The sequence below is a fragment of the Pseudomyrmex gracilis genome, unplaced genomic scaffold (assembly GCF_002006095.1).
Source record: "Pseudomyrmex gracilis isolate BER0280 unplaced genomic scaffold, ASM200609v1 scaffold_212, whole genome shotgun sequence".
NCBI lineage: Eukaryota > Metazoa > Arthropoda > Insecta > Hymenoptera > Formicidae > Pseudomyrmex > Pseudomyrmex gracilis.
Window position 1 is genome coordinate 118,688 of NW_018020796.1, and position 26,441 is coordinate 145,128.

General features: G+C 41.1%; 1 protein-coding gene across 3 annotated transcripts in view; it reads right to left on the reverse strand.

The window, feature by feature from the left end:
* Window positions 1–810: 810 nt before the first annotated feature.
* Window positions 811–26,441, reverse strand: part of LOC109858532 (dual specificity protein phosphatase 10-like) — a 32,303-nt gene continuing 6,672 nt past the window's right edge. The window contains exons 1-4 of one of the 3 annotated variants that reach the window (XM_020435893.1): window positions 25,560–26,164; window positions 21,626–22,567; window positions 5,801–6,214; window positions 811–4,057 (exon numbers count right to left, since the gene is read on the reverse strand). In XM_020435893.1, the coding sequence (XP_020291482.1) occupies window positions 3,672–4,057; window positions 5,801–6,214; window positions 21,626–22,567; window positions 25,560–25,566 (1,749 nt within the window). In that variant the 5' untranslated portion in view covers window positions 25,567–26,164 and the 3' untranslated portion in view covers window positions 811–3,671. Of the gene's footprint in view, window positions 4,058–5,800; window positions 6,215–21,625; window positions 22,568–23,541; window positions 23,833–25,559; window positions 26,165–26,441 lie in introns of those variants that run through there. The other 2 variants (XM_020435894.1, XM_020435892.1) reach the window with 2 other exon arrangements.

The window sequence follows — 26,441 nt, forward strand, 5'->3', positions numbered from 1 at the left end:
AACGCAGACATCTCGAAAGAGCAAACATCCCTTCGCGCACAACGTTAACAATAAAAATATACGACGAGGTGCAATAAACATAAGAGTTTGTCATTTTTGTATTTTTCGCGAAAGATTACTTTTTCGATAATGACACTTCCAAACCAGACGAGCTTGAAGAAGACACTACAATTTTTAATTAACGTTTAATGCCAAATGTCAATCGCACATCTTACAAGAGAGATTAATTTTAAAAGAAAATTTATGACTACGATATGTATATATAAATATATATATATATATATGTGTGTATATATATAAATAAAGATGGACAAATGGGATCTCTCACTCGATTCAAAACAATTACATCGTTCGATGTTTAATATATAAATAAAAAGATTCACAGAATAAATCGTAAAATAAAAGTTTTTTTTTTTTTTAATTATAAAATGCGACTTATAACTTTTAATCCCATTTATCCCGCTACAATTATTCGCGCGTTACAGAGACGGTAAATCGCGTGTTTTTAGAAAAACGAATAGCCAATTTGAATTAATTTTACCAATTTTATTTTAATTAATTATTATTACGTTATATCGTTAATGAAAAAAAAACTCAACGCTACGATTTATTTATCACAAATCGTCGTATTAGCTATTGCCAATGTTTCGTTAAAATACGTACACACACACTTTATGATGCAACAGGTACTACACACTTCTATAAATTCTCCCTCACCTCTTTGTCTATCATTCTTTCTCTCTCTTTCTCTCTCTCTTTCTATCTCTCTTTCTCTCAATCTCTGGCAAGGTAACTAAATTGTTTAAGTCGTTTTTTTTTTTTTTTAATTGTCTACACCGTGCGCCTCTACGACTATTTTTGTTCAGTTCTCTCAGTCGCGTTTTTTTTTTTTTTTTACTTTTTATTTTTATTGCAAGGCAACGCTTCGATGATATGTACCGTTCTTCGAAAATCGATTAATAAATCAACCGAACTCGTCGTTGTAGACAAAATTTTCAGGAACTTGGATTTTTCTTCTCTCTCACCTTCCCCGACATTCGCAACTTTTTCTCTCTCTCTCTCTCTCTTTCTCTCAAGATAGCTTCTCTCCGCGAAGTTATTGTCAGCTGTGATTAAGTCGTTAAACAAAGCGTTTCTTTTCGCTATTTCTCGCTTCTCGAATCTCAAGATTGTTGGTACATATATATACACATTACGCGCGATGATATATATATATATATCTTCCTCCTGCATTGCACACATACTGAGCTGTAAACCTGACGCGAATATTTCACACACGCGATGATTTTTCGCGCACAATTACAATCGTTATTTCTTAAACTATACATCTTTTGCGCGCGCGCATTTCTTTTCTTCATGCAGTATGTATCATTATCCCAACAAACGACTAGATCACGATGGTTGGACCTCAACCAGATCCTTAAATGCTAAGGGAGCTTACCGTACTATATAAGCTTACTTCCGGCGAACGATATATTAATATTGTTTTTTTTTTTTTTTTTATACCAACCGCGTTGCAGTCGAAATAGACGCAGACAAACGAACCTCCCGCTCTTTATCTCTCTCTCATTCTCCGTGCGCGATTGACGATCTCTCGATCAATTCGCTTTTATTACATATATTTCATTTTCTTCCCTGCCATGTCTCACACCCGTTTTCTCGTCTCTCTCTTTCACGCATTCTATCACGCCTCCGAAAAAAAAACAACATTCAGCATCCGGGGATGCATCACGCAATCGTTATTTAACTTATCAATCGTCTAACGATCGTTTGCAGTTCGCTTAATAAACAGTTCTCTTCGTCAGAGACTCGTCAAATCAACATTCCGGTTTTTTTGTGATTCTGATATACAGGTTGCCTCGAGAGAGAGAGAAAGAGAGAGAGAGAGAGAGAAAGAGAGAGAATGTTAATACAAGTATATTACCCTACTTAAATAAAGTATTTGTCCATTCGCGTATTAACAGCAAAATCGCATTCTCGAAGGAAATTCATAAACAAAAACGATTGTTTAACGTAAAACTTTTTACTTGCCTTCTTTCACACTTAAATAAATAAAATAAAATTCACGCACGTGATATTACAGTACCGAGAAATTAATGTAAGTTATCAATTTTCACGAAATAAAACATTCGCTATCTGAAAAATAATAGCATTGGAATATTCTCTTTTCACCTCCCTCGAAAATGCAATCGTGCGTTCGATAAGTTTCACATTCGATAAAAAAAAAAAAAAAAAAAAGAAAACAAACGGATATTGTCTTTATGTTTCACCATTGTCCTTAACTTATCGGCTGAAAAAATATGTTGTATCTCGGAAAAATAAAACTAAGATGAGACTCTATCACTGCAATAGTAACTCCGTTAGTTTAAAGACTAGAACCTCGTTTACTTCCTCCTTGTGACACTTCGTACACGTTTACAATCGACGACTGTCCTCTGTCTCTCCTCTCTCTCTCTCTCTCTTTCTTTCTTTTTTTTTCCGTGCGGATCATAATTCCTCTCGGGAATTAACTTTCGTTTTTTTTTTTTTTTTTACCCGAAGTCAAAATCGGGAGGCAAATACACGCGACTCGTGTCTGTTGAACGCAAGAGGGTTGTTGTTGTTGTCGTGTGTTCAGCGGGAAAATTAAAGAAATGACTGTGAAAAAAACTTTTTTGATTCGTTTACTTCACGTGCTACATCGACTTGAACAATGTGTCACTCATTGGCCGTTATAGGAAATAAACCATAAAAAGTTTTTCATATTGATAACAATATTTCTTTGCGCATTACATACAAGCTGCCTACGATTAAGTGACTGACTGTTTTATGCCGACGTCGTAATGTTTTTTTCTCCCCATTTATTCCGCGCTATAATAACAACACCAAACAAATTTCATTCGACAGCTTATCTCGATGAGAAACTCGCCAAATTATTCTCGCACAAAAAATCATTTGCCTCCCTAGTATTGACTCGAGAGAACACCGCATATGCGTCGTAAGTACAAGTTATATTTATATCATTCGCGCAAATGTCATTCGACAATAAATAATCGCAACGCGCTGCTTTACTCGTTATCGAAGGAAGATAGCGTGTTTCTCTCACACGAACACTTCCTGTCATTTCATTCACATCGGCTTCTTTCATACACGTTTTTTTTTCTTATATGTTCTTCCGAGTTTGTGTGTTTCGTAAGTCTCCATTTTTCTTAATCAGTCAGCAATTCGTGCTGTTTCCGATTGGATAGATCGTTTCCGAGAAAGATCTCAAAAAAAGTACAATCTTACAAAGACGCTCGGAAATCCCGAGAGTCGAAAAAAAAAAAACAAATTTTGCTAGGTTTTTTTTTAAATAATCTAATAACTTAAAGCAAAATAACTTAAATATCGAAGATTCAGGAACCGAGATAATCGCACGCAGACTCAATAGATTGCTTCAAAACGATGTGGAAAAAACTTGTTCGTCCCCTGTCGCGGTAGTTTTTCTATAATACGGTTAGAATTTGAAGAATTCCATCCAATCCCCACGAAAATCGTAAACTTCGGTCGCATTGGTCGCGAACAACTTAACGCCCATACTCGCTCTCGATGATCTCTCGGGATATGTTTGTGTGTATGTGTGTGTTTTATGGCGCTTCAACGCCGACGACGCGCTTCACTCGAGGGAGAAAAAGATGACTCTCCTGATGATCTCAGACGCTGCAGCCGGACGTGACAACCTCCTCGCTGGAGGAGTTTGATTGATTGTGACTCCATCTGCACTGGTGGCAGCTACTTGTCGTCGACGCCGTTGTCGTTGTCGCCGTCGCCGACGTCGCCGTCGCTGCCGTCGCGGACTCGTCGTCCGGCGAGCTAACGATGTCGCCGGACGTCCGCAGACCCTGCTCGAGTTCCAACAGCTGACCCATGAAGTTCAGATTCGGACTGATGATCGGACGCGCGTTCTTCACCAGTTTGTACGCGTCCACCATCGACAGGCCCTTGTGCCGCATTATGTAAGCAATTGCGATCGTGGCACTGCGCGAAACGCCAGCCTGACAGTGCACCAGCACGCTGCTTCCGGCTTTTCGCGCTTCCTCTGAAACAAAGACAGATTGCGAAATGATGAATGTGCGCGCGTCTCTTTCCCGATAAATAATGACTAAACATTTATCGGACTGAATTTAATGATATGTGTGTGTCGGAAATCAAAGGAAAAAGATAAAAATGCTTAGTTAGAGAACACAAAAGATCATATTTTCTAAGTAATCAACGCGTGAATGTTATCTTGATAATTTTTTTTCTTTTTTTTTTTTGTATTTCTTTGAAAAACTCCCTTTGACGAGTGTATCTTTAAAAAAAAAAAACGAGTACGAGTTAAACTCGTACACATGTTGAAACGAAACAGTCGTGAAACTTGAACGACCGACGGTTATGCAATATATGGGGGACGCTATCGTATCACCAGTGAGTCACTGCATCGCCCGGATCCTATGCAGACTATACAGTCGGGTTTTCTGTCGCGCTGCATAAGAATTCGACTGCGCGACTCGACAAGTTGCTCCGATTTTGTTTACAAGCGAGTTGAACTTGATGTATAAAAATTTTAAAGTTTTTCACGTGATATATTATAAAATCTGAGATCTATATATTCGCTTAAAAAGAATTTGCAATAAAATAAATTTGAATATTTTTAAACCAAATTACATCAAATATGTTGTTGTTGCGTACACGCGTATTTTTGCGCGTGAATCAAATAAATAATAGAAAATAAAAAGAATTTAGACGAATAAGATTTGAAAAAATTAAGATATCGAGACATCGAAAGTTCGTGAGATTGAATCGTTTGCGAGAGCGAAGGAACGAATTTCTTAAGAGCAAAACCGTAGCCACGACATCGAATGCCACCACGAGGGTGCAGAGTCGGTTTGTTCAACCGGCATTCCACCAGTTGCACGCTCGAAGGGAGGTCCTATATACCCTCGCTTTCATCCCCCCGTGCTCCTTCCTCTTCTCTCTCTCTCTCTCTCTCTTTCTCTCTCTCTTCGCATTCCCTTCTCGAGCCCTTACAACCGCGCGCCACGCACGACTGCTACTTCCCTTCCACGTGGAACAATACTCCCGGGTTTCGTCGCAGATGCGCACACGCAGCGAGTAAAACTCGGCACGAGAGAGAGAAAGAGAGAAAAATCGACGTCAAGGATGACGGCGAAGAGAGAGGGAAAAAGAGCGCAGGGTCAAGGGGCGAAGGGAAGAGAGGTCTCTCTTACGTTTCACGGATGCGCGCGCGCATGACTCATGCCTTCATGAATGAAAGGTTCTTCTGGTCTCCTGGCGCTCGAACGCCGCTCTGGTTCAATGGTCCACCGGAAACGCCTGGTTACACCCCGTTTCCGCTCGCGGGGACCCGCTACTTTACTTGCCGTGAAATAACGGAATGAAATGCAACGGCGCGACACACAACCGGAACAAGAACGCTCGGAAATCCATCCGAACGACGTAATCGCGGAAATTGCGTTTTAAACCGATCATTACGCGGATGTACTCTCTACGGCGCAGTCGAGGAATACAAACTCGTCAATTTTCAATTCCCTGTTGCGATATTATCAAATGTTACAAGCAATATATTTACGACTAACGCCGAGAAAGAAGAGAAATAACAATAAAGCGAAGTACAAACTTCATAAAGAAAAAGAAAATTGAATCCGATGTGCCGGAAATGTTTTGCGGTTAAACGAAGGAAACTTGGTTGTTATTCAGCGAGAGCTCTGTTGCGTATCCTACTCTTGTGTTCGTTCCTCGAAACCTGGAGAGCAGATAAATCTCCGTCCCCGGTACTCACCGATGAAATCGAACGCCTCTTCGAAGTACTGCTTGAGGTTCTGATGGCCCGAGTCGGATGCGGGTATCTGTCTGTACGTGATGCCCCGCTCTTGATGGTAACCGGGTAGCTGCGAGGTAACGTTCAGCACCCGGGTGGCGCCGAGGGCGCGCAGTAACTGCAGATCCGCGGCGTCCCGGCCGTTGCCGAGGTACAAGAACGGCAGGACGCGCGACGCCGGATGGCTGTCGATGTCCGTCGGTTGCGGGGTGGGCGGTCCGGAGATGCTCAACACTGGGCAACCTGGTCCGCGGCTCGCGCAACCGCTCACCGTCGTCGTCAGAGTCGTTGACGAATCGGCGGCCGCGGTGCCGTTCGGCAGGAGCGTGTCCTCGCACAGTTCTCGATGCCGCCTGTGAAATTCCCGGTGTCCACCTGGAAACACGCGAAGCAACACGTGAGTCAAGCAGGTGTCAACATTTCGTCGAAACGCTCGCGGATAGATGACGCAAAAGATAATTTTCAATTTTGTTCCCTCTGATGACTTCGAGTTTTTATTTTATTTTATTTATTTTTTTTCAAACATTTATCTTAAAATATCGCGTTTTTTCTGCAACTGAACATAAAGATATAATATTGGGGATAATAATTGAGGAAGAAAAATGTGTCTTGAGAAAATTATTCGATGAATTGCCGCGAAGTGGGACGATTACGAGAATAGCTCGCGTTCAGAAGCAGTTCCATTTCTAAATGATTCACGCAGCGAAAGTCAAAGCGCGAATAAATATGTACCGTGTGTATACGTGCATGCTGCTTTCAGACGCATATATGGATATAGCATAGACCACTAAAGCGCTTGGGCTATGTATCGATAAACAATGAGCACGCGTACATAAGTCCGGTCACGATTCTATATCTGTTGGAAATCGCATGGGAGAGAAACGGTCCCCCCGTCGAGCCAATTTAGTGATTAATTGTGCGTCGCGTGAATACATTTCGCGTGTGTGCTGAAAGTACAACAGATTTTTTAAAAGTTTTTTAAAAGTATTTCTTTCGCAAATGGAAATTTTTAAATTTCATAGAATGTAAATGCGAACATTTCACATACACTTGAGATGCAAATCAACTACGAATTTTATTTGTTAAATTCAATTCGAACGTTCGTGTGTAATTTACGCGTTAAAAAAAAAAAAAAAAAGAAAAACTAAACGTACATATAATTGCACATACATCCGGCGTGCATTGGCTCGTATCGACCTTAGTTGTTGTACATTTTCACGAGCTTTTAAATTGTTTTAAAAGTATAATTGCAACTATCACCCGCTGTTTCGTCGTCAACCAGCCTGACGTTCTCGCGCGTTAGTCACCGATACTTTAATTGCATTTTCCAAAATTGGAAGGCGTTTTTTTTTTTTTTTTTTTTTTGCTTTTAACGAACGATCGAATATTCGTTAAACATCACAGAGAGAAGATTTCGAAAGTATCAGACTACGTGATTTAAATGAAATCTGACGAGAGAATCACACGCGAGCAAACGGAAAAGGTCGAATACGTGAGAAGCACGTATCTCAAGAAAGTTCAAGCACCCGCAGTTCAGAAACTCGCGTAAGATTTCATAATCTCAGAGATCGGACAGATCTCAAGATTAGGAACAAAAAGATGGTCGTATAAAAATTCGAGATCTCTTTGTAAGAAAAAAAAAAAAAACGTCGTAGAAAATTTCGGAGAAGTTGTTGATCGAGGAGATTCTCTCGGAGAGGCAAAGGAAAACGCGGCGCAAAATGAGAAATCTTTCTTCTTTCAATCTGATTTGGAGAAAAATGAAGAGTCGATAAAATCTCCCGTTTTTTTAAGGGCTAGTCTCCCCCTCGCGTTTCCTAATTTGTTTACTTCTGCTGAGAAGCATATGGCACTCGAACTCGGGGAAGACCTCGAGATCGTAATGATAAACGAATAAAGAAGCAAAAGCGGAAAAATAAGGGGAAATAATAAACGAAGTCAGTTTTTTAAAGCGCAAAATCGCACTCCAGCTACAGACTAGAGTACAACATGATATCGGAACGCAATAGTACTGGAATGACGTTCAAATTTACAGATGTACTTCGATTTGTTAATTGAAAATTATTACAACATTCTAGTGTGTATGTGTGTGTGTGTGTGTACATTTGCTATTTTTGTGTTTCTAAGAACGTCACTTTCTACGTGTCTTTTTGTGTTTCGAGTCATTGAAGAGAAAACAGCTGAACGTTTAATGTGTGCGGTTTTGAAATATACGAAACTCTATCTTGGCTGTCGTAAGTTCCTCTTATTTTCCAGTTCTTTTCTTTTCGATTTTCGAGAAAGGTTGTAACAAACGTTGCAAAAGGAAGACTCGAAAGCAGTTTCTCGCCAACTGTGACCGTTATACGAAGCGGTCTTGCAACGCAAAGACGCGGATAAAGAACGGAATATAACGCAAAAAAAAAAAAAGAAAAAAAGAAAAAACAAAAAGAACGAAAAAACAGTACAGAATGAAAATGAGCGGAAAGGAAGAAACGGGCTGAGAATAAACGGACGGCGGGATAAAAATAAAGAAACGCGGAGAACCGCGTGAAAAGGAGAGAGAAGACGAGAAAGAAATGTAGGCTAAAAGTGTCTTCCTCTCCTGACCTGCGGCTGCTAAAGACTGGCTCGGCTCAAGGATGAGTCACTCGTTACTCCCTCCTCGCCCGTGTACCCTGTCCTACTATACTCGTCGGTTGGCTCGCGCGGCGCGGCCACCAACCCCAAACTGTCGTCGCCAATCATTATATCCCGATGTTGGCAAGGTTCCTTTTCGATTTCACGACTTCAAAATGGTATTACGATATAATACTATGAGTAATACTGCTAATAAAACACTCCATATATGTATCGACACGTTTCTCCGAAAGTTGCTAAAATTTAACAAGAAGCTTTCGCGAACGTTTACAAATTTCACATCTCTCTTTTGTAACTTTTTTATGTAATTTTCCATCTAATAATTTAATTAATTTCTCTCAAATGGGAATTAAATTCATTTGATAAATTTAAAAATTGAACACATGTGACGTGCACACAAGAACCGTGTAAACTTACATCGATATAGATCGTATATAGACTTTTTTGTTGCAAATACAGTTAATAAGTGAAAAGTAGAGTCGTTTCGGACATAAAAGAAATGTATACTCTCGAAACGACATAACGCTCGTACTTAGTGGCGTTTGAACGTGGCGGAAAAGCCGAATGTGGGTCACTTCATTTAGGTCGATATAGACGATGAAGTAATTGATGCGCGATTTATGCGAAAATCGCGCAATCCGGCCGTCATATCCGATATATAGCTGTAATACAGTCTGCTGTCTTAAATCACCACACACGTCTTTCAAACAAGAAATTTGCGAAATTAGCGCGTGTACGCGGAACCGGGATTGTTTACCACTGTAGAATCCGTACTTTTGCTGACATCAAGAAATTTTGTTATTAAATATAGAATCGTTTCGAAATAGAAAGAAAGAAAGAAAAAAAGAGAGAGAGAAGAGAGAGAAGAGAGAGAGAGAGAGAGAGAAAATGCCGTGAGTAATCCGCATAAAACCGAGTAACAGGAAAAAGAAGATATTCTCGTAGAACTAAATTTGCAAAGTAAAGAAAAAATAATCGTGTTTGCGCGTAAAACTATTTTACTATTTTTAAATATTTCATTAAAAAAAAAAACAAAACAATGAATAATATTATGACTTTTAACTTTTACGATTAAGATACACGAGATGTGTACAGGAATTGATGAATTATACGTAAATTCCTTTCGACACAATCACACCACGTAACCGGATTTGTGGCACAAATTTTCCCTAAGGAAAACCGCGCGCGTTTTTTTATTACGTTATCGATAGATAACGTGGCAAAAAAGAAACGCGATATTTCTCCTTGTGTTTACTTGCACAAGATTAAAAAAAAAAAACAAAAAAATCACATATCTACAGATACAAAACATGATTGATTCTCTTATACGGGAATCTCTCAAAAGATAAGTTGCAGTTTGTAAGTACTTTTTTTTTAAACACCAACACACAAACCCAAGTTTAAAGATCTACTTGTCAAAGATCTGAGATAAAAAGTTCGATAAAATTTGCGGAGAAAAGATTCAACTTCGATCTGCAATTTTCTTCGATATATGTTTTGTTTGTGTTCCAACACATTTTTTAAACGGATAAGTTCAGAGCGCAGATGTTTATTATTCTAACAAAAGCCGATATACAAAAAATAATATTCTAAATTCTTTCGTCACAGCCGTGACATCATCGAAACGATGATTCAGAAACACGAAACCGAAATACCAATCGATTAACAACAACAATCGGAGCAACAAGTTTACAAACCAACGAGAGGAATACAAACGATCGCGCGCGCGCCGCGTATCCGAGTCGATTTTGGTCCGATAATCCAATTTGAAAATATTACGTTGTGACTCATTTTATTTTGGTGTTTTTATCCTCTTTCTAAGAAACTTTCTCGTCACAAAATGATGATGTCACGCACGTGCTCCGGTACCCAAGCAAAACGCTTACGTAAAAACAAAAAAAACACATGAAGCATTTAAAGAGAGATACACCGTTAAAAATTATTTACTAATCAAAGAAGAAAACAACAATTGCAACAAGAAAAGAGAAACTCTCGAGCTTACCCCAGGAAAAATGCTCCTCGAACGGCAATCTTAGCGGGAGCACAAGGCAAGACGCGTTTTTTCTCATCCTCATGTTTGAGAGAAATTCTGAACACACCGTGGAATCGTTTGCCAAAGGCTCTCCTCTCACCTCACCATTTGACACAAAATTCAGAAAATAAATAATCTCTGTCGCGAGCGTATGTCGATATATATATATATATATATATATTTTTCGACTATAACGCGCAAGTTTCGAACACCGACTGTACAACAATCAAGCGCTACCGCGATTGGCGGGAGACTGCGCGCTGACAGCGCGAAAGAGTTTACACGAGGCTCCGCTCGCGGATGAGTCACCGCGGGACGCGTCGATTGGCCGGCTGGCCACCATAGCGATCACTGACGTAGTGAATCGTATCCGAACGTTCCCGAACGTACGCGATGTCATGCGACGCGCCACAGCGTCTTGCTGCTCGTGCCACGACTGATGCAGTCACCTTTTCTTTCATGGAAGAATGTACTGGGTGATCCATGAAACACACACCGACGCGTCAGCGTCTCGCTTTATGATCTCATATATGTCTCGAAAGTGTTGTCATTGTTTTTAGTCAAACTTCGTAAGAATATCGGAATTTTCGCAGAGTAAAGACATAACAATTGCCGCAAATTTTCGCGAGTAATTTAAGTGACGCAAATGTTAAGGAAAAGAGAAAGATTTATATGCAAAACTATAAAAATTTTTAACGATTTTTGCTTTGAAAACAAAATGTGTATTCTTGTTGTTTTTAAAATTCAAATCTTTTGTTTCTGGCATTACTGTAAATTGTTTTTTTTTTTTTTTTGTATTTTAATCTTGCAAGAGTCCTACAAGAGATAATACAAAATTTTTTTCTCTCATCTTTTTTCTTCTCTCTCTCTCTCTCTCTCTCTCTCTCTCTCCTCTCTCTGTCTCTCTCTTTTTCTCTGATTCATTTTCAGGATTGAATCGGATAATCGATTCGGATTAAGTCTGCGGATTCAGACTCCAGGAATGGATGATCTAAAGATTCAAACATCGGAGGATCTACGCATGGAAATTCCTTTGAGCGCGCGCCGTGACTAACCGCTTAGAGCGAAACGTTTATTATTGCCTACGACGGAACGTCACTCACAGTTCCTTTTTTTTCTTTTTATCGCGATTTCAAGGTCTTCCGCGGCGCTAGATCACGATCGACGCGCGCGCGCGATCAAGGATCTTAGAAGAATCGCGTCATTGCGTACGCGAGTGACGTCGCGCGACTCCAGCGCGGAATTTGTAAACTGTTCCGGCATGTGCGCACATTTCGAACAAGTGACACACGATATATATTTAGATTCCGGGATATGTCTGCGCACATCTCAACATTCTCATGCGCATTCAAAATTTGTAACTTTTAACGTTAAAAAAAAAAAAAAAAAAATAATAATAATAAATCTCTGAGAGGAAATCTCTCGATGTTACTTGCGCCGATATTTCAAACGAGTCGTTAAATTGTCGAATTTTACAGCTTATTATTTCTTTTCCTCTTTGTTTTCGCCAGAGGAACTGCTGTACACGCTCGAAGAATTTATTCTAAAACGTCTTTCCGTGATCAAGGATTCGTTCAAGTTCGCCAAGACGGTCTAACGCTTCGCGGACAGATTGGGTCTCCCAGACCCACTCAAAAATTGCGCATCGGCGTCTCTTGTAAAAATCACTTCTTTTTAAACGCTTATATCTTTGAAATTACTTCAGACATTCTTTCAATTTGTTTTTTTTTATTGACGCAGAATCGTTCAAACTTTTGATTAAAAAAAAAAAAAAAAAAATTGAAAAAATATTGATTTTTCGTGAAGATATTCGATTTTAAAGTCGCGCGAGTCTCACATTCTGTCCAACTACAGTCGTTATTTTTATAAGATGTCCACAAAAGGTTAATTTTCCCGGACGTTCAGACAGGATGATTTAACGAGAGTCGAAAATTACGACGCGCGATTCCGTTACCGAAGAAGTTTCGAGAGCGCAAACTATTTTTTCCTCTGTGAAGTGTTATTTCGTTAAAAATACGCAGAGCGGAATTTGCGTCGGGGTGTGGATTTGCGACAAATTCGTCGAACAAACAGTGAATACATGTATGTAAAAACAATGTAGCCCGTTTAAAAACGACTCGCCCTTGCGAGTCATCGATCGTACATTTCGTGAATCATTCCCCGTTGTGTCCCAAACCGCAATAAGATGCAGTGACAAAATTACCGAACGCGCGACGCTCGCCAACTTCGCGCCGAATTTGTTTGTAACATTTTAAAACGCCGCGCTGGCGAGATGCAAACAAACACGAAAAACAAGTGCCAATTTGTTACAAAGTTCGCGCCGCGTGCGATTGGCCAAGAGATAAGATCTACGTACGTATTTACGCAGATAGAGAAAAGAGGAGGGAAAAATTACGATATAACGCGTGAATCATTGCTGTTTAATGAAAAAAAAAAAAAAAAAAAAAAAAAAAAAATGTTTACAGGTCGCGCGATTGGCCAAGAGATAAGATCTACGTACGTATTTACGCAGATAGAGAAAAGAGGAGGGAAAAATTACGATATAACGCGTGAATCATTGCTGTTTAATGAAAAAAAAAAAAAAAAAAAAAAATGTTTACAGGTCGCGCGATTCCGCGCGCATTTTACTCGAGAGACTTGTTTACGATATGACAAATCGGCTCGGTCGCGATCATAATAAACTCGCGCGGGGAAAATTATCAACTCTCCTCGAACTAACTACTGTTGCGTCGCCGAGCGCGATGCATTTTTTCTTTTCAATTGCAAATACGTTGAGAAATAATCATATCGCTCAACGATTCCATTAACAGAGAGGTCAAGTAGGTGTCTATGCAAATCGTCCTGGCGATTTGGAAGTGAATGAACGGGAAACTTTCTCTCTCTCTCTCTCTCTTTCTCCGACAAAAATATTCTTCGTGTCAACGATATTTGATAAAAATTACAAAAAAAAAAAAAAAATTGCCTCAACAGCACATACTTCGAATCAGTAAATCACATAAACAAACTGTTTTACGTGTTTGAAATAATCGGGATCGGACAAATGGAGAACGTGTGCGCAGCAACGCGCGGTGACAACACTCGCGCCGCGCTATACATCGTATAATAATAAAGTAAGCAACAATTAGCGACTGTCGCATTCGTGCAAGGACGCGTCGAGACGTGCAACACGCTAATGCGATAATAAACGCGATGTGTTTGCAGCGCCAAGTAACAACGACGACACGTGGTTTCGCGTAGCGATGAGCGAGAAAGATCATCGAGCGACGATCTCGCTCGATCTCGAAGAGATCGGAAAGTGATCTCCCGCGGTCGATCGCTCTTCCCCTCTCTCTCTCCCTCATGTTTTTCCCCTTGTCACTCGCCACGGTTTCGATCGCACGTCATTCGATGACCAATAGAAGGACGCGTGTCGAACATACGCTCGTAAATGTCGTTGATATCGACGCCCGATGCGGTTAAAGGCATGACTCACTGTCGGAGCATACGCACACGACCCTGAGTTACCGATTGCCGTATCGTCTGCGTTCAATCAACGGGAGCCACTATCTTTTACCAACAACACGACGACAGATTCTCTCTTTCTCACCCTCCTCCCTGGGACCCGGTCGGATGCTGCATGAAGGAGCGCTATTGTTGAAGCCTCCTTGTTGCAGCTGTTGACGTCATGATCGTCGCGCGCCGCACGGTCAGAAGCGAAAAACCGTATGAAATTCTTTTTCAGCATTAAGGGGTCAGGGGTCGCAAACACACACCGTGCGGGGATGAATCACACACCCTATGGAAAGTGAATTCGACGTCTAAAATAATTGTCTATTCTGTCTCTCTCTTTCTCTGGTTCACAGAAACTTCATAATTCTGATTTCGTTTGAGAAAACGCGCAATACGTGCATTCTTCTCTTCGATGATCTTGTGATATTTGTTTGTTTCGTCGATTATATGAAAACTCGCGAGTTAACTTGACGCAATCGTATTTTGCATTGCAAATTTCCGTCAATAATGTGACGCAAGCGGCCCAGAGACCCATTGTCACCCGCATCGCATCGAGACTTCCCCGGCGTGATCGGCCTGTGACTAAGAACAAAAGCTGTTTGTGTGTTTGCAATTAGTCGTCAATCCCGAATTCGGGAAGGACGCGCGCGCGCCGCGTTTCTGGTTTTATTTTATTTTATTTTATATTTTTTTTCAGGAATTTTAAGTGTCAGTCCGAGATACGCGCGCATCATCTAATCGCCGCGTGCACATATCGAGACGGTAACAGTGGAAGAATTTGTTTACTCTATGGCGATGTGCTACGTGCCAGATTCCAATAAAGAATGTGTCAGCAGACTTTCTCGGAAAAACAATTGCTTCACCAAGTCCTGCGCAATATCCCATAAAAAAAAAACTCATTACGATGCTCTAGTTGCTCAGCAATATTTTTTAATAAAGAGTCTATACAGAAAAAAAAAAGAATCTTGATATGTTATATTAAAAAACGAAGAAAAAACCAAAGAGCCTAAGGTCCAGGTTGAAGACGTTTCGATCATTTTTTAATGATGAACAATACCACAACTTGAAGACGAACTTCAACCTGGACTATAAACTCTTTGGTTCTTTCTTTGTTTTATAATTGTTTCACCGAGAGCCGTTAATTAATATTAAATATTATATTAAAGTTGCACTTTTAAGCGCAGTACAAACGTTTTGAATCATCATATCTTTCTCAATCGCGCGCAATGGAATTCTAGCCGTTTCCCAATTTGATCCAAACAACAATTTCAAATTTATAATCTCGAACAACCGCGATATCATCGGGATATCATCGAGCGTTGTGAATCGGGGAGCGCGCGCATTATCATCGTCGAGAGGGTGAAGTCCGAGAGACTTGGCGAAGAGAGATGATGTCCGATTCGCGCGGCGAGGACCTTATTTTAGGCCGTGTTGGATTGGTGGGCGCGCGCGGGGGAGAACCGCGCTTACATACACACGCTGTCTCTGCTCCCGGCCACGAATAACCCACGGAATCATGCCGACCGACTGACTCATCCGCGTGTGAAATGTAGTAGGAAACCATAGCGCGACATGGCTCGCTTGCTCGCGCTCTCTCGTCCAGTCTCAAGGAAATTCCGACGGGTTCGAAGGACGTTGGTGGTCGCTCGTTTTGTCTTGCCGCGTGCCCGCGCTGATTCATCTCGCGCTAATAACCCCGCGCGACCCTCATTTCTTTTTCTCTCCTCCCCCCATCTCTCTCTCTCTCCCTCTCGCACTCTCTTTAACTTCCAGTTTAACCTCCCTCCCTCCTCACGCCCGATATTTTCAGAAGGAATTCGAGTCAATGACCGAATGCCTTGAATGCACGTTGCCCGCGACGTCCGATTAAAGGTGGGTTTATATTGTCCGTTCGGACGCACGGTTTCTTTTCAGACAAAAAGTTAATTTATAAATATTTCTATAATAGAGAAAAATAAAATCCGTGTCCGTGTGCGCGAACCCCGCTGTGTGCAAATGCTTCTTTTAGAATTGCGTTAAATCAATAATTTTGCGCAAAAAACCAGCGTTCGGCTCTTTTTTGATCTTGTTTTTTTCAAAATTTAACTTTGTAGAAAAAGAGAGAAAATCTCTATTATATAATTTATATTTGTTATTAATTTTGTCCGGAATGGAACCGTCCCGTGTCCGTGAACGAACATTATAAACCTACCTTAATACTTTGCTCACGTCGGACGATAGTAGTGGGTACCGCGTGTTACATTGTCGCCGTGCGACACACCTATAAGTGTCAGGTGTTGTGTCCGCCGAGTTCGCTAAATTTCGCATCGTTGAACTTAGAAGCAATTACCCGGTAAACAAGAATCTCGAATCTCTTTTCGACGCTACGTATTTTTTTTTTTTTTTTACGTTTGACGACTCCGCGCGCGTGTGTGTGTGTGTGTGTGTTATGCGACAAACTTTATTTATGGATTCGTAACAAGCCAGGCGCAGGTATATGAAACGCGCGGTGAAACGTAATGCCGGTAAACACGCGCAGCGCGCGTTTGACACGTGTCGCGCTATTAACTGTCAATACCGCCGTTTACGCTTTCCAGCGAAGAGCATGCGGATATGCAAGGGGATTTTGTAACGCTAGAACTCTCCGTTCCAGCCGCGCCGTTCACTTGTTGTGCACAAACACAATAATCGCGCGCACACACGGACTTAAAAGTGATTCAGCCGGCGGGAAGGTGATAAATTCTAGGAAGAGAGGAGATAAGACAAAGATAAACGAGAGAAACAGAAATCGAAGGGGAATAAGTCCACATCTTTAAAAATAATTTCACATAAAAAATCACATCTTTCAAAAAAAAATAAATAAATAAATAAAAAATAAATAAAATAAAAAACGCAAAAAAATGACGCGTGGGCAAAAGAATGAAATAGTAATTGAAATTGCAACCTGTGTACAATTTTGCGGCGACTTTCCCCTCCCCTCTCTTCATTAAAAATCGGCACCGTCGAAACAAGATCGCGAGCAGATACGAAGATAAAGGCCAAGTCATCGGACACCCCGTATTCCTCGATCCTTCATCACGATCCCCGTTTTGTAGAGTACTTGAATCACGTCGGTACGACACGACAAAGGGATCCGGAAGGGCGGGGGGGCCAGGGGGAGTGTAACGATTGTGAGCTGGACGCGTTAGTCATTGATACATTTTAAAGCGAGCTGTGTATCGGATGACTCATACGTAATAATCGTCATCGACAGCTGATCCAGATGCGTCGTGCGTTGTTCAGAAGCGCGAGCGAGGTTCCCCTTCGATTAGGCCACCTCCTCGTGTGTGGCACCCTTAAACGGAAAGGGGGATGAAAAAGCGTACAATAGAAAAAATACAGCAACTCCCCTCCCCCCTCGGCTTTCGAGAGAGCGATGACTAATTCATTAAGCTCCGGCTTCGGCTTCATTTATTGACTCTAAATGCTCCGAGGCAGTTTCCTCTCTTATAATCGCGCGCTTAATAGAAACACATTATCACAAATTATAAAGTTAATTTATGCAAATTAAGCATTTTTTTTTTGCTCGTTATCGCGGTATTTTGTGAATGATTTTCGTAAGCCCTTCAAAATTAAATTATCTCCACGTATTATCTCCGCCGAACATTTGAGTTTACCGATTCAAACACCCTATCATCTTTCACCGCCATATGTTCAATTAAACACGTGTTAAGATCTTTAATCCATAATTAATTTCGATCGTTACTCACAGTTGAATTCTTTTGAAAATTATTTGAGCAATTTGTTTGCTCAAACTTCGTTTTGTTTCCAAGTGTATAATAGCATCAGCTTTTTAAGCTCCACTAGAGTGCATAGGTTTGCATAAAGCTTATTTGTACAAATGATAAAATCAAGCAAAACACGGTTTTAAGATGTTTGTTGTTTACAATTCTACAAAGAAAAGTCAAGAGAGTATTTCCTGACTTCTTTGAAAAAAATAAATTTATTTCAGTGAACAAAGATTTTCATAAAATGTGGTATCTGTTCGCTTTTTGTATTATGATCGTTAACCGCTGAAATAAATATATTTTGTTCAAAGAAGTTAGGAAGTACTCTCTTGACTTTTCTGTAGAATTGTAAACAACAAACATCTTCAAACCGTTTTGCTTGATTTTATCATTTGTACAAATAGATTTATGCAAACCTATGCACTTTAGTGGAGTTTTAAAAACTGACGCTATTATACACTTGAAAACAAAACGAAGTCGTTATTATCGTCATTTGTCGTAATAAATTTATTATTTAATAATATAAATTTAACATATATGTGGATGTACAACTGAATCATTTTGACAGATTTTTTTCTCTAAAGAAAGTCGTCAAAAAAATATATATATATATATATGGTCACTGTCAAATATTTGTAACGTATAAAATAAGCATTACAGTAACGACATAGGAAACTTAACTCTCGTATAAACTTTCATTAATTATTGTTCTGATAAACAAAATCTCAAAACAAATGTGAACGTCGTGGAACAAATTTTATTTCTTCTATTGTGCGAGTTTTAAAATTCTGTGCAAAAAAAAGTCTCTAAGAATATATTTCTTCATTCTGTGGTTGTAAAAATAAATCCGAGTCGCACTTCGAGACAAAGGTCTTGAATCTTAAATACAATGCAACCGTTGAAGTTGCACTTTAAGTAAGAAAAAAAAATATATATATACATATATAGTGGCGAACTAACCGAGAAGTTTTACACCGCGGTACTATAAGTATAAAACATTATACATTATACATATTTATCGACGTCTCTGAAGAACAGACGTACACTCTGTCACATTTAAGTTTGTGCGAAGAGTTATTAAAATAAATTACTTAGAAAAAGAAACAAACTTGTTAACAATTTAAACGCACACAGACACACGCGCAATTGTTGCCAACGGAATCGTTCCAGCTGGCGCTTCCTCTCTCCGATCTCTTCACGCTGCTCGCGAACGAAATCGAGTCGCGAACACAATCGGAGGAGCTGGCACACCTGAAAGGGTTAAGGTCGCGGCGCACGATAGGAAAATCTCCGTTGCGCCTGACTCACGTCTAAATATCCTGTAAGAGAGAAAAAGAGAGATACGAGAGCAGGCCGTTATGCAATCGTGATTTTGACATATGGCTGTTCGTGCGCTTAGCCAGCGTAAACATGCCGTAGGGTCGATATACACGGTGACTCATTGCTTTCAACGTCGTAGTAGTGTCGTCGTCAACGTCGTTGTCGTCGTCGTCGTCGTCGTCGTCGTCTGAGAAAAATGCGATCGAGACCCGACCACAGACGCGCGCAATTTAAGCCTCGCCAAAACGAGCCACGCGACACTCTCCGGTCTTCTCTCGTTGTTTATAGGCGGCCGCGAATCGTTACTAATTATGTAATAACCGAGGAACGGTGGCGGTGTCAAATGTGACGCCAGCGCGGCGCAACGCGATAACGGAAAAAGGAATGGCTGACAGAACGACAAAGGTGTTTATACTTTTTATAACACGCGTGTTAGATAACCGGAGATATATTGTCTTCTGAAGTTATTAAAAATGTTGTTTCGTTGTTTAATTTATAGCGATACAATATACATACGTATACTTAATTAAATATCATCCGAAATGAAATTTCGCATACACGGTGCATCGATGCGCGACGCATTTATTTCCTCTTTCAAACCCATTTCAAAGATTTACATTCGTTGCGCAGAACGCGATATCGTTATCACGATCTGCGTTACGTCACACATACACACACGCACACAGAGACTGGAAAATCGCGTTTGTAGCGCCGCGTTTAGCGCGTGTTTTGAAAATATTTGAAAAAATTCGCGAGATTGTCGCAAATTTTTCCCGAGCGAATCTTTTCCCGAATACGATTCGCATTTCTCCTGTATAGCCCATGCGAAAACACACGGCGAAAGCGCAGATCGCGGCGCGCAAAATCTGTCCGACTATTCGCGGCGTCATCTCCGACGTGAGTCACTCCTATGAATAGATCCCCACCTTTCGCCTTCGTATATACGCGCCGACGGTGCGAGAGCGCGACGTTGTCGACGTTGTCGTCGTCCTCGTCGTCGTCGTCGTCGTCGTCGTCGTATACAATCGCGCGATCTTTTCGAACGGGTCCTTCCTGAGCGCGTTAACTTCCTCGATCCATCCGAATCCACCCTCAATCCCTCGCACGAGCAGATTTATCTCGCGAAAATCACGGGAGGGCACGTTTTCCGTCGAATTTATCATCTTGTCTGATATAGAATGTCCCAAAAAAAACTTGTACGCGCACTTTTGCTGGTAAATTCGATCTGTACTTTTTTTTTAAAGATATTTGTTTAACTTCTGTAATTAGATAATTTTGCACAATTGTTGAATAAATAAATTCCTCGAAACATCCTCTCACGCTTTTCGCATTGAACATTTTCGCAGAGATAAACTCGCGTTTTTTTTTCTTTCTAAATTTGCTGAATTTTTTTTGAAGAGATATTTCTGGCTTCTTTTTTCGGTTCAACTTAAATAGCTCCTCGAAAAAAAAAACGCAAATCGATTTTATCTCGAAAAGACGATATAATGATTAAAAAAAGACGAGATAGCTTGTGGACAAAGTTGAGCGAAAACAAATCGTAATTTAAACCGGTCAACGAAAAAACAAAAAAACAAAAAAAACAAAACTAAAAAAAAAACGAGACCGCAAAGAATTAATATGCGCATAATGAGCGACAGAAATAGTGACTGGAGAATGATCGTCGTAAAAGTTTTCGACGCGCGATTGGCGGCCGGCAGAAATATCGCGCTCGCATCATCGTTATTTCCGAAAACCAGAGACTCTCCCCTCCCACGTAGAGGACCGGATAGACGACAAACAGTTCGCCGCCGTTTTCGCGGCCTTTTCTCGCTTTTTGTAAACAAATTCCGCGCTACAAGAAAAAGATACGCCGAGAACAGACCGACCACCCGATCGATAGTTTCGATCATGTGTGCGACAGTTTATATATAAAATATATAAAAGAAACCGTCGTGAGACGATTATTCTAAGATTTATGGACTCACACTCGAAGCTGAATCACACTCAGGGAGTTTACAAAAAGAGATGCGATTATATAGATTAATATAAATTTAAGAAATTGATTTTAAGTAAACAAGGGTGAGAATGTGATTAATCATTACGTTTCTATGTAAGTTTCATATAACAGTTTATAAACAAGCACATTATCTGTAAAAAAGTTTGTCCAAGATATATAATTTCTAGTCGGTCATCTGATATATATCTTCGGATATCGTTATCTTGACACTATCAGTTGTTTTTAAATTTGACGATACAAAGAACGTATGACTTGATTATATTGCAAGTGTGTGCGCGATAAAAACAATATATATATATAAATAATCCAATTTAAACTGCAAGTATTTTTTCGCGAACTATATATAAACGTTTCGCTTTCGGATCTTTTCAAAGGGAACATCTAATTAACTGACGAACTTTCTTGTCCAGCCAAAATAAAATCGAAACTTAAACTATTACAATTTTCGAACGATCTTGCAAAGTCTTTTTGTTAAAAAAGTAAATTCGACAAGTGATATATCGAATTCTTTAACTAAACAATTAAATCGGCTCGAATTGTAGAAAGATCCGTACAAGATTCAAGGATCAAGAAAAACTTACCGATCAACAAGGCAGGTTCCCGATCGTCGTCCACTAACGCGGCGAGTACCAGGAACAACGGATGCTCGGCATCCAAGTGCTCCAGATCGTCGGTGCAATCGTCGTACACTATGACGTCCTTGAACTGTCTTCTTCTGAGCAGCTCCTTGCTCTCGCGAGTGGTCGCGAGATCGGCAAGGGTGGCCTTCCTCAGCAGGAATCTGCGACGATTGAAACGGTCCGAGCAGTTGATGTTGAAAGCACCGCGAATGTGATTGACATTGTACTGTATGAATGTTCTGCAATCGAGGATCACCGGCGGTTCGACGGAGAGCTGCTCGGAGAGACGCTCGAGGCATTGGGCAAAATCGTCAGGACTGATGACGCGAGTTTTGCTCAACACCAGCTGACGATGGAGGGTGCTGTTCTCCGAGCACGGACTGTTCGGTAAACTGGCAGACTCCAGCTTGCAACGTTTCGAAGTCACCGACAGGTGCTGATGGTGATGAAGATGATGCAAATGATGATGATGATGGTGATGATGGTAGTGGTGGTGGTGATAACCACGACGGTGAACTTCGTTGTTTTCGTCGTCGTCGTCGTTCGTCTCTTCGTCGATGACGATCTTAGGCAGTTCGCTGAGATTGCTGTTGCTGTTATTGTTGTTGTTGTTGTTGTTGCTGACGACAGAGGTGGAGATCGACAAGGCACTCGGTGAGGCTGGGAAGGCACAGGGACTTGGTCCCGGCTCGCTCAGACTGCGATTCAGCACGAGCTTCAGATTGGCCCGCGGCCGGCCAGCTGACACTGGCTCGCATAGCAAGGTAGACATGGAGGAGGACGACGGTGTCCGGTAAGGTTCCTGAGATCGGTGCTCGTTGTGGCCAAGGTGGTGATGGAGATGATGATGATTAGAATTCGCGTCGGCGATGCTCGCGTCGTGGCACAATCCTGCGGTCGGCGCTAAAACGTCATAAATTGCAATACGTGAGTACATCATCTTCTTTTTGCGTCACTTACAATTAGCAAGAAAACAGATGTTCCAGATGTTTCGCGCTCTTTTGCGCGTTTTGCGTAGTTCTTATGATTCACAATTGAATGAGTTATTATATGCTTCCATATTACGTAGTTTTGTATCCACTGTTTTAGTTTTAAACTAAAATGAAATAAGATAAAAAAGAGGAAACTTAAGACGTTTCATATTTTTTTACACGTGTTTTCTTTTGCTCGTTTAGTTTCTTGAAATTAACAAATTCTCCAGAAGTGCAAAACATCTCCGAAACTTTTGAGAAGAATAGATAATTAGTTTGATAATCTATTTTTTTTTTTTTCGAATGTTCCATCAAACGAACACCAATCAATTCTCGAAAAATGTCTGAATTCTTAGAATCTTCTTATTTCTATGATGACTCTTCGTTATACCTTTTCGATTTCGATATTGAACGCGTGTTGTTTTAGAAACACGACAGCAAATTACGGACAGATATCATGGAATTTTCGGATCTTGCGTTATTCTGTTTCTTTTAGTTGGTTACAATTCTAATTTGGCAGTTGGACGATGACCAATGTCTCGCGCGTTACGAAAGATCTGTTGTAAGCGCGACGATGTACTAACTTAGAAATTACGTGATACACCCGGGATTTGCTAGCCCGTGCGATTTGTTTATTTTTATAAATAAATCGTCGCATATATCATCCCCGTGTGTGTGTGTGTGTGTGTCTGTGTATGTGTGTCACCCCATTTTGGATTTTCTGCATCCGCATTTCTCGGATTTTCGCTTTCGCATTTTTCGCGGGTTGTCAACAAATTTCTATACAATTTGTTTGAAAATATATGAAAAACAAATGTAATAATCTTAAATTGTACAAAAGTTTCCGTGAACTCTGACGTAAGATTTAAGATGTACGTCTTCATAATAAAAAATATTTAAATCTACCGTGTGCTAATAAGAGGATCCAGTTGAGACTCTGCCGTGGGAATTTAAAACGAGTGCAGATCTTTGAACTTTCAACTCTCTCACAAACTACGTTTATAAATATTTGCGTCTGTGACTTCTTGGAAGCGTAAACTCTCCTCTCTCATCGGATTCAAGAAAGTATAGTTCGAATTGGATCGAACACAGAACGATACTCGTTCAGAATCGACGGCCGATTAAACGGGAAACCATCGATTCTCTCTTTCTCTTACTCTTTTTTTCTTCATCTCTCTCTCTCTCTCTCTCTCTCTCTCTCTCTCTCTCTCTCTTTCTCTCTCTTTCTGTCTCTCTTGCCCGAAGAGAGACCGCGTTCTCCCACTTCTCTCTCTTCCGCCATCGAAGTTTCTCTCCCGGCCCCGAGAAGTCTTCGGGTTCGTTCTTTCGAATGAGTAAACGCTGTGGAATTCGACGCTTCGAGCGGCAAGTGGGACCCCGCCGACTAGCGATGGGCCCGATACCCTCGCAATATATATACTTCTATCGATATCTAACGTTTGAGCGAGCGCGATCGCTCAAACAGGTATTATCAAACTCGAGAAAGTTGTGCGAAGGTACGTTTACTTGCAAAAAGTCGATAGCGTTGAAATATTAATTTGCATATAATTAGCATAACACGGAAACTTTCCACAAAGAAAAAACTTTAAACATGTTTGCTTTTTCTCTTGTTTGTACGCAACATTCGTATGTATTTGCGCAAAAGTTTTTTCGCAAAAATTGCTCATTATTTACACACTTATGTGTTTACTTTATATAATAAATAAATTTATGCAAGTTTTAAAATTTCTCTCACACTCGCGGATATATCCGCATTTATATCCGACGTATAAACGACATTCGATCGAGAAACAGAGAATTTATAGTAAAACAATAAGAAAAAATTAACAAATTCCGGCTAATTAATGAGCGCGCTTGAGATCGCTTTTATATTCGTCAAAGAGTGACCGTCATCGACAATTAACGCCGATAGTCCGCAAACGCCTATGACGCGTAAATGAAGTAATTTATTGCAGCGCTGACTAAAACAAAGATAAAGGTATTTGTTTGGGACTACTCGCGACTCGCAACCTGACTGGGGCATTCAGCTTGCGGACAGGTGTAGCACCGACACCTGCCATCGTACGGAATACGTTGCTTCTCGGCGCGTTTCTCTCCCATTCACTCGAAATGAACGATAATTTCTCCGAATTAATCTCCCTTCCCTCTCCGTTCGTCTCTTTTGTATTTATCCTCACGTTTTCGTACAATTCGCGGAGGCGACTCGTTGTATAATGTATTTGCCGCGCAAATATCGCTTCAAATAAATCTCTTCCAACGAGAGTTTATCGAAGATTCGAAACGAGATCTCGAGATTTGGCGCACGACAAATTCCCGTCTAATTTATACTTGTTTATCGCTCTCTAACTTTATAACACTTGCACATTTCTCTGACGATAAAATTAATTGAAAACAAAAATCGACGAATTTTTGAAAATGCACTCGGAGCGCACACCAACCGCGTGCTTGCACTTTGAAACAACAGAGAACTAAAAAAAAAACTAAAAAGAAAAACTGAGTGGGCTAAGCATTTCAATTAGACTTCTAATTTAAATTACAATCACGCTTCCGATCTACGTCCGGTTCGCAATTAAAGTCGGCAATTAATTAAAATAACCGGTACATCTGCGAGCAATTAAAAGGTACAATCGCTCTAGTTGCATATTTTACATCTGTCAACTTCGAAATGAAAAAGAATCGTCCGTTGTTCGTTCTTCTGTAAGAAGATGTTTATAAAAAAAACACACCTCGACTCTAATTTCTGCGAAATATTTTCGCACACATTTTTCGCGTGAAACCAAATCTCCGGAGAGAGAGAGAGAGAGAGAAAGAATACAAGGCACCCTGTACTGTCGGGGACACCTCGCGTGTCCACACGACGCGAGAGGGAATTCGGAAATCCGAGGAGGAGTCGAGAAGGGAAACCCTCTCTCGCGGTTACACACCTTGCATCTACATGTCCGAGAAGCGAAAAATCCGCTGTAAAGTGTCTGGAAATCCAATGACAGTTGTGTCCGAGAACACGTCCCAGTTTTCGACTTCGCACTGCCTCGAGAGCGGAAAAGCTCTCAGGCGGGGAAGACTCTTGTATCCAAGAAGAAAAATAAGTAGAGAACCCACGCACTTCCCGACGCGATTACCATCCACAGGATCGATCTCACGCAAGATCAAGAAAAATGGAGAAGAGATAAGGAGAGAAGGAGATCACTCTGAGGAAGGAAGGAGAGACAGAGAGAAAAGATCTCGGAAGGAGAGAGAGAGAGAGAGAAAAAAAAGAGAGATGAACCAACGTCGGGATGACGTCACGTGGGGTTCTCTCAGGAGAGCGCGATCGCGTTGGCCCAGGTGGCCCCGCGACGATGTTCAAGGACCAACATGGTGCCCTTTACCAACGGGGAACCGTACGCGTGAATTGTACACGCAAAGATATACACGCACGCGGGGGGAAAAAGATCTACGAGCGCGGAGAACGCGATCGATGCGGGGATCCTCTGCCAACGGCCGGCGAGAGAAGACTGAAGGAGGAGGTGAAGCCGCTGACTCGCCGCTGCTGTGCGCGCGGCAGCAAACGACGACGACGACGACGGCGGCGGCGGCAACGACGACGAGGAGTTCGCCGGCGACGAGGAGAGCGGAGAACGTTGGAGAGGAGAGTGGTGAACGCGCGCGCTGCCCGGAGGAGACGCGGTCGCGCAAGGGGTGAAGGGAGTTCGCGGAGCTCTCTGCGCAGGAGCGTAATTTAACCCCCCATACCAAACCTAGCGCACACATCGGAATGCGCGGTTAAACATTTTCAGAACGGTCGGCTACGTTTTCGTTTTTTTTTT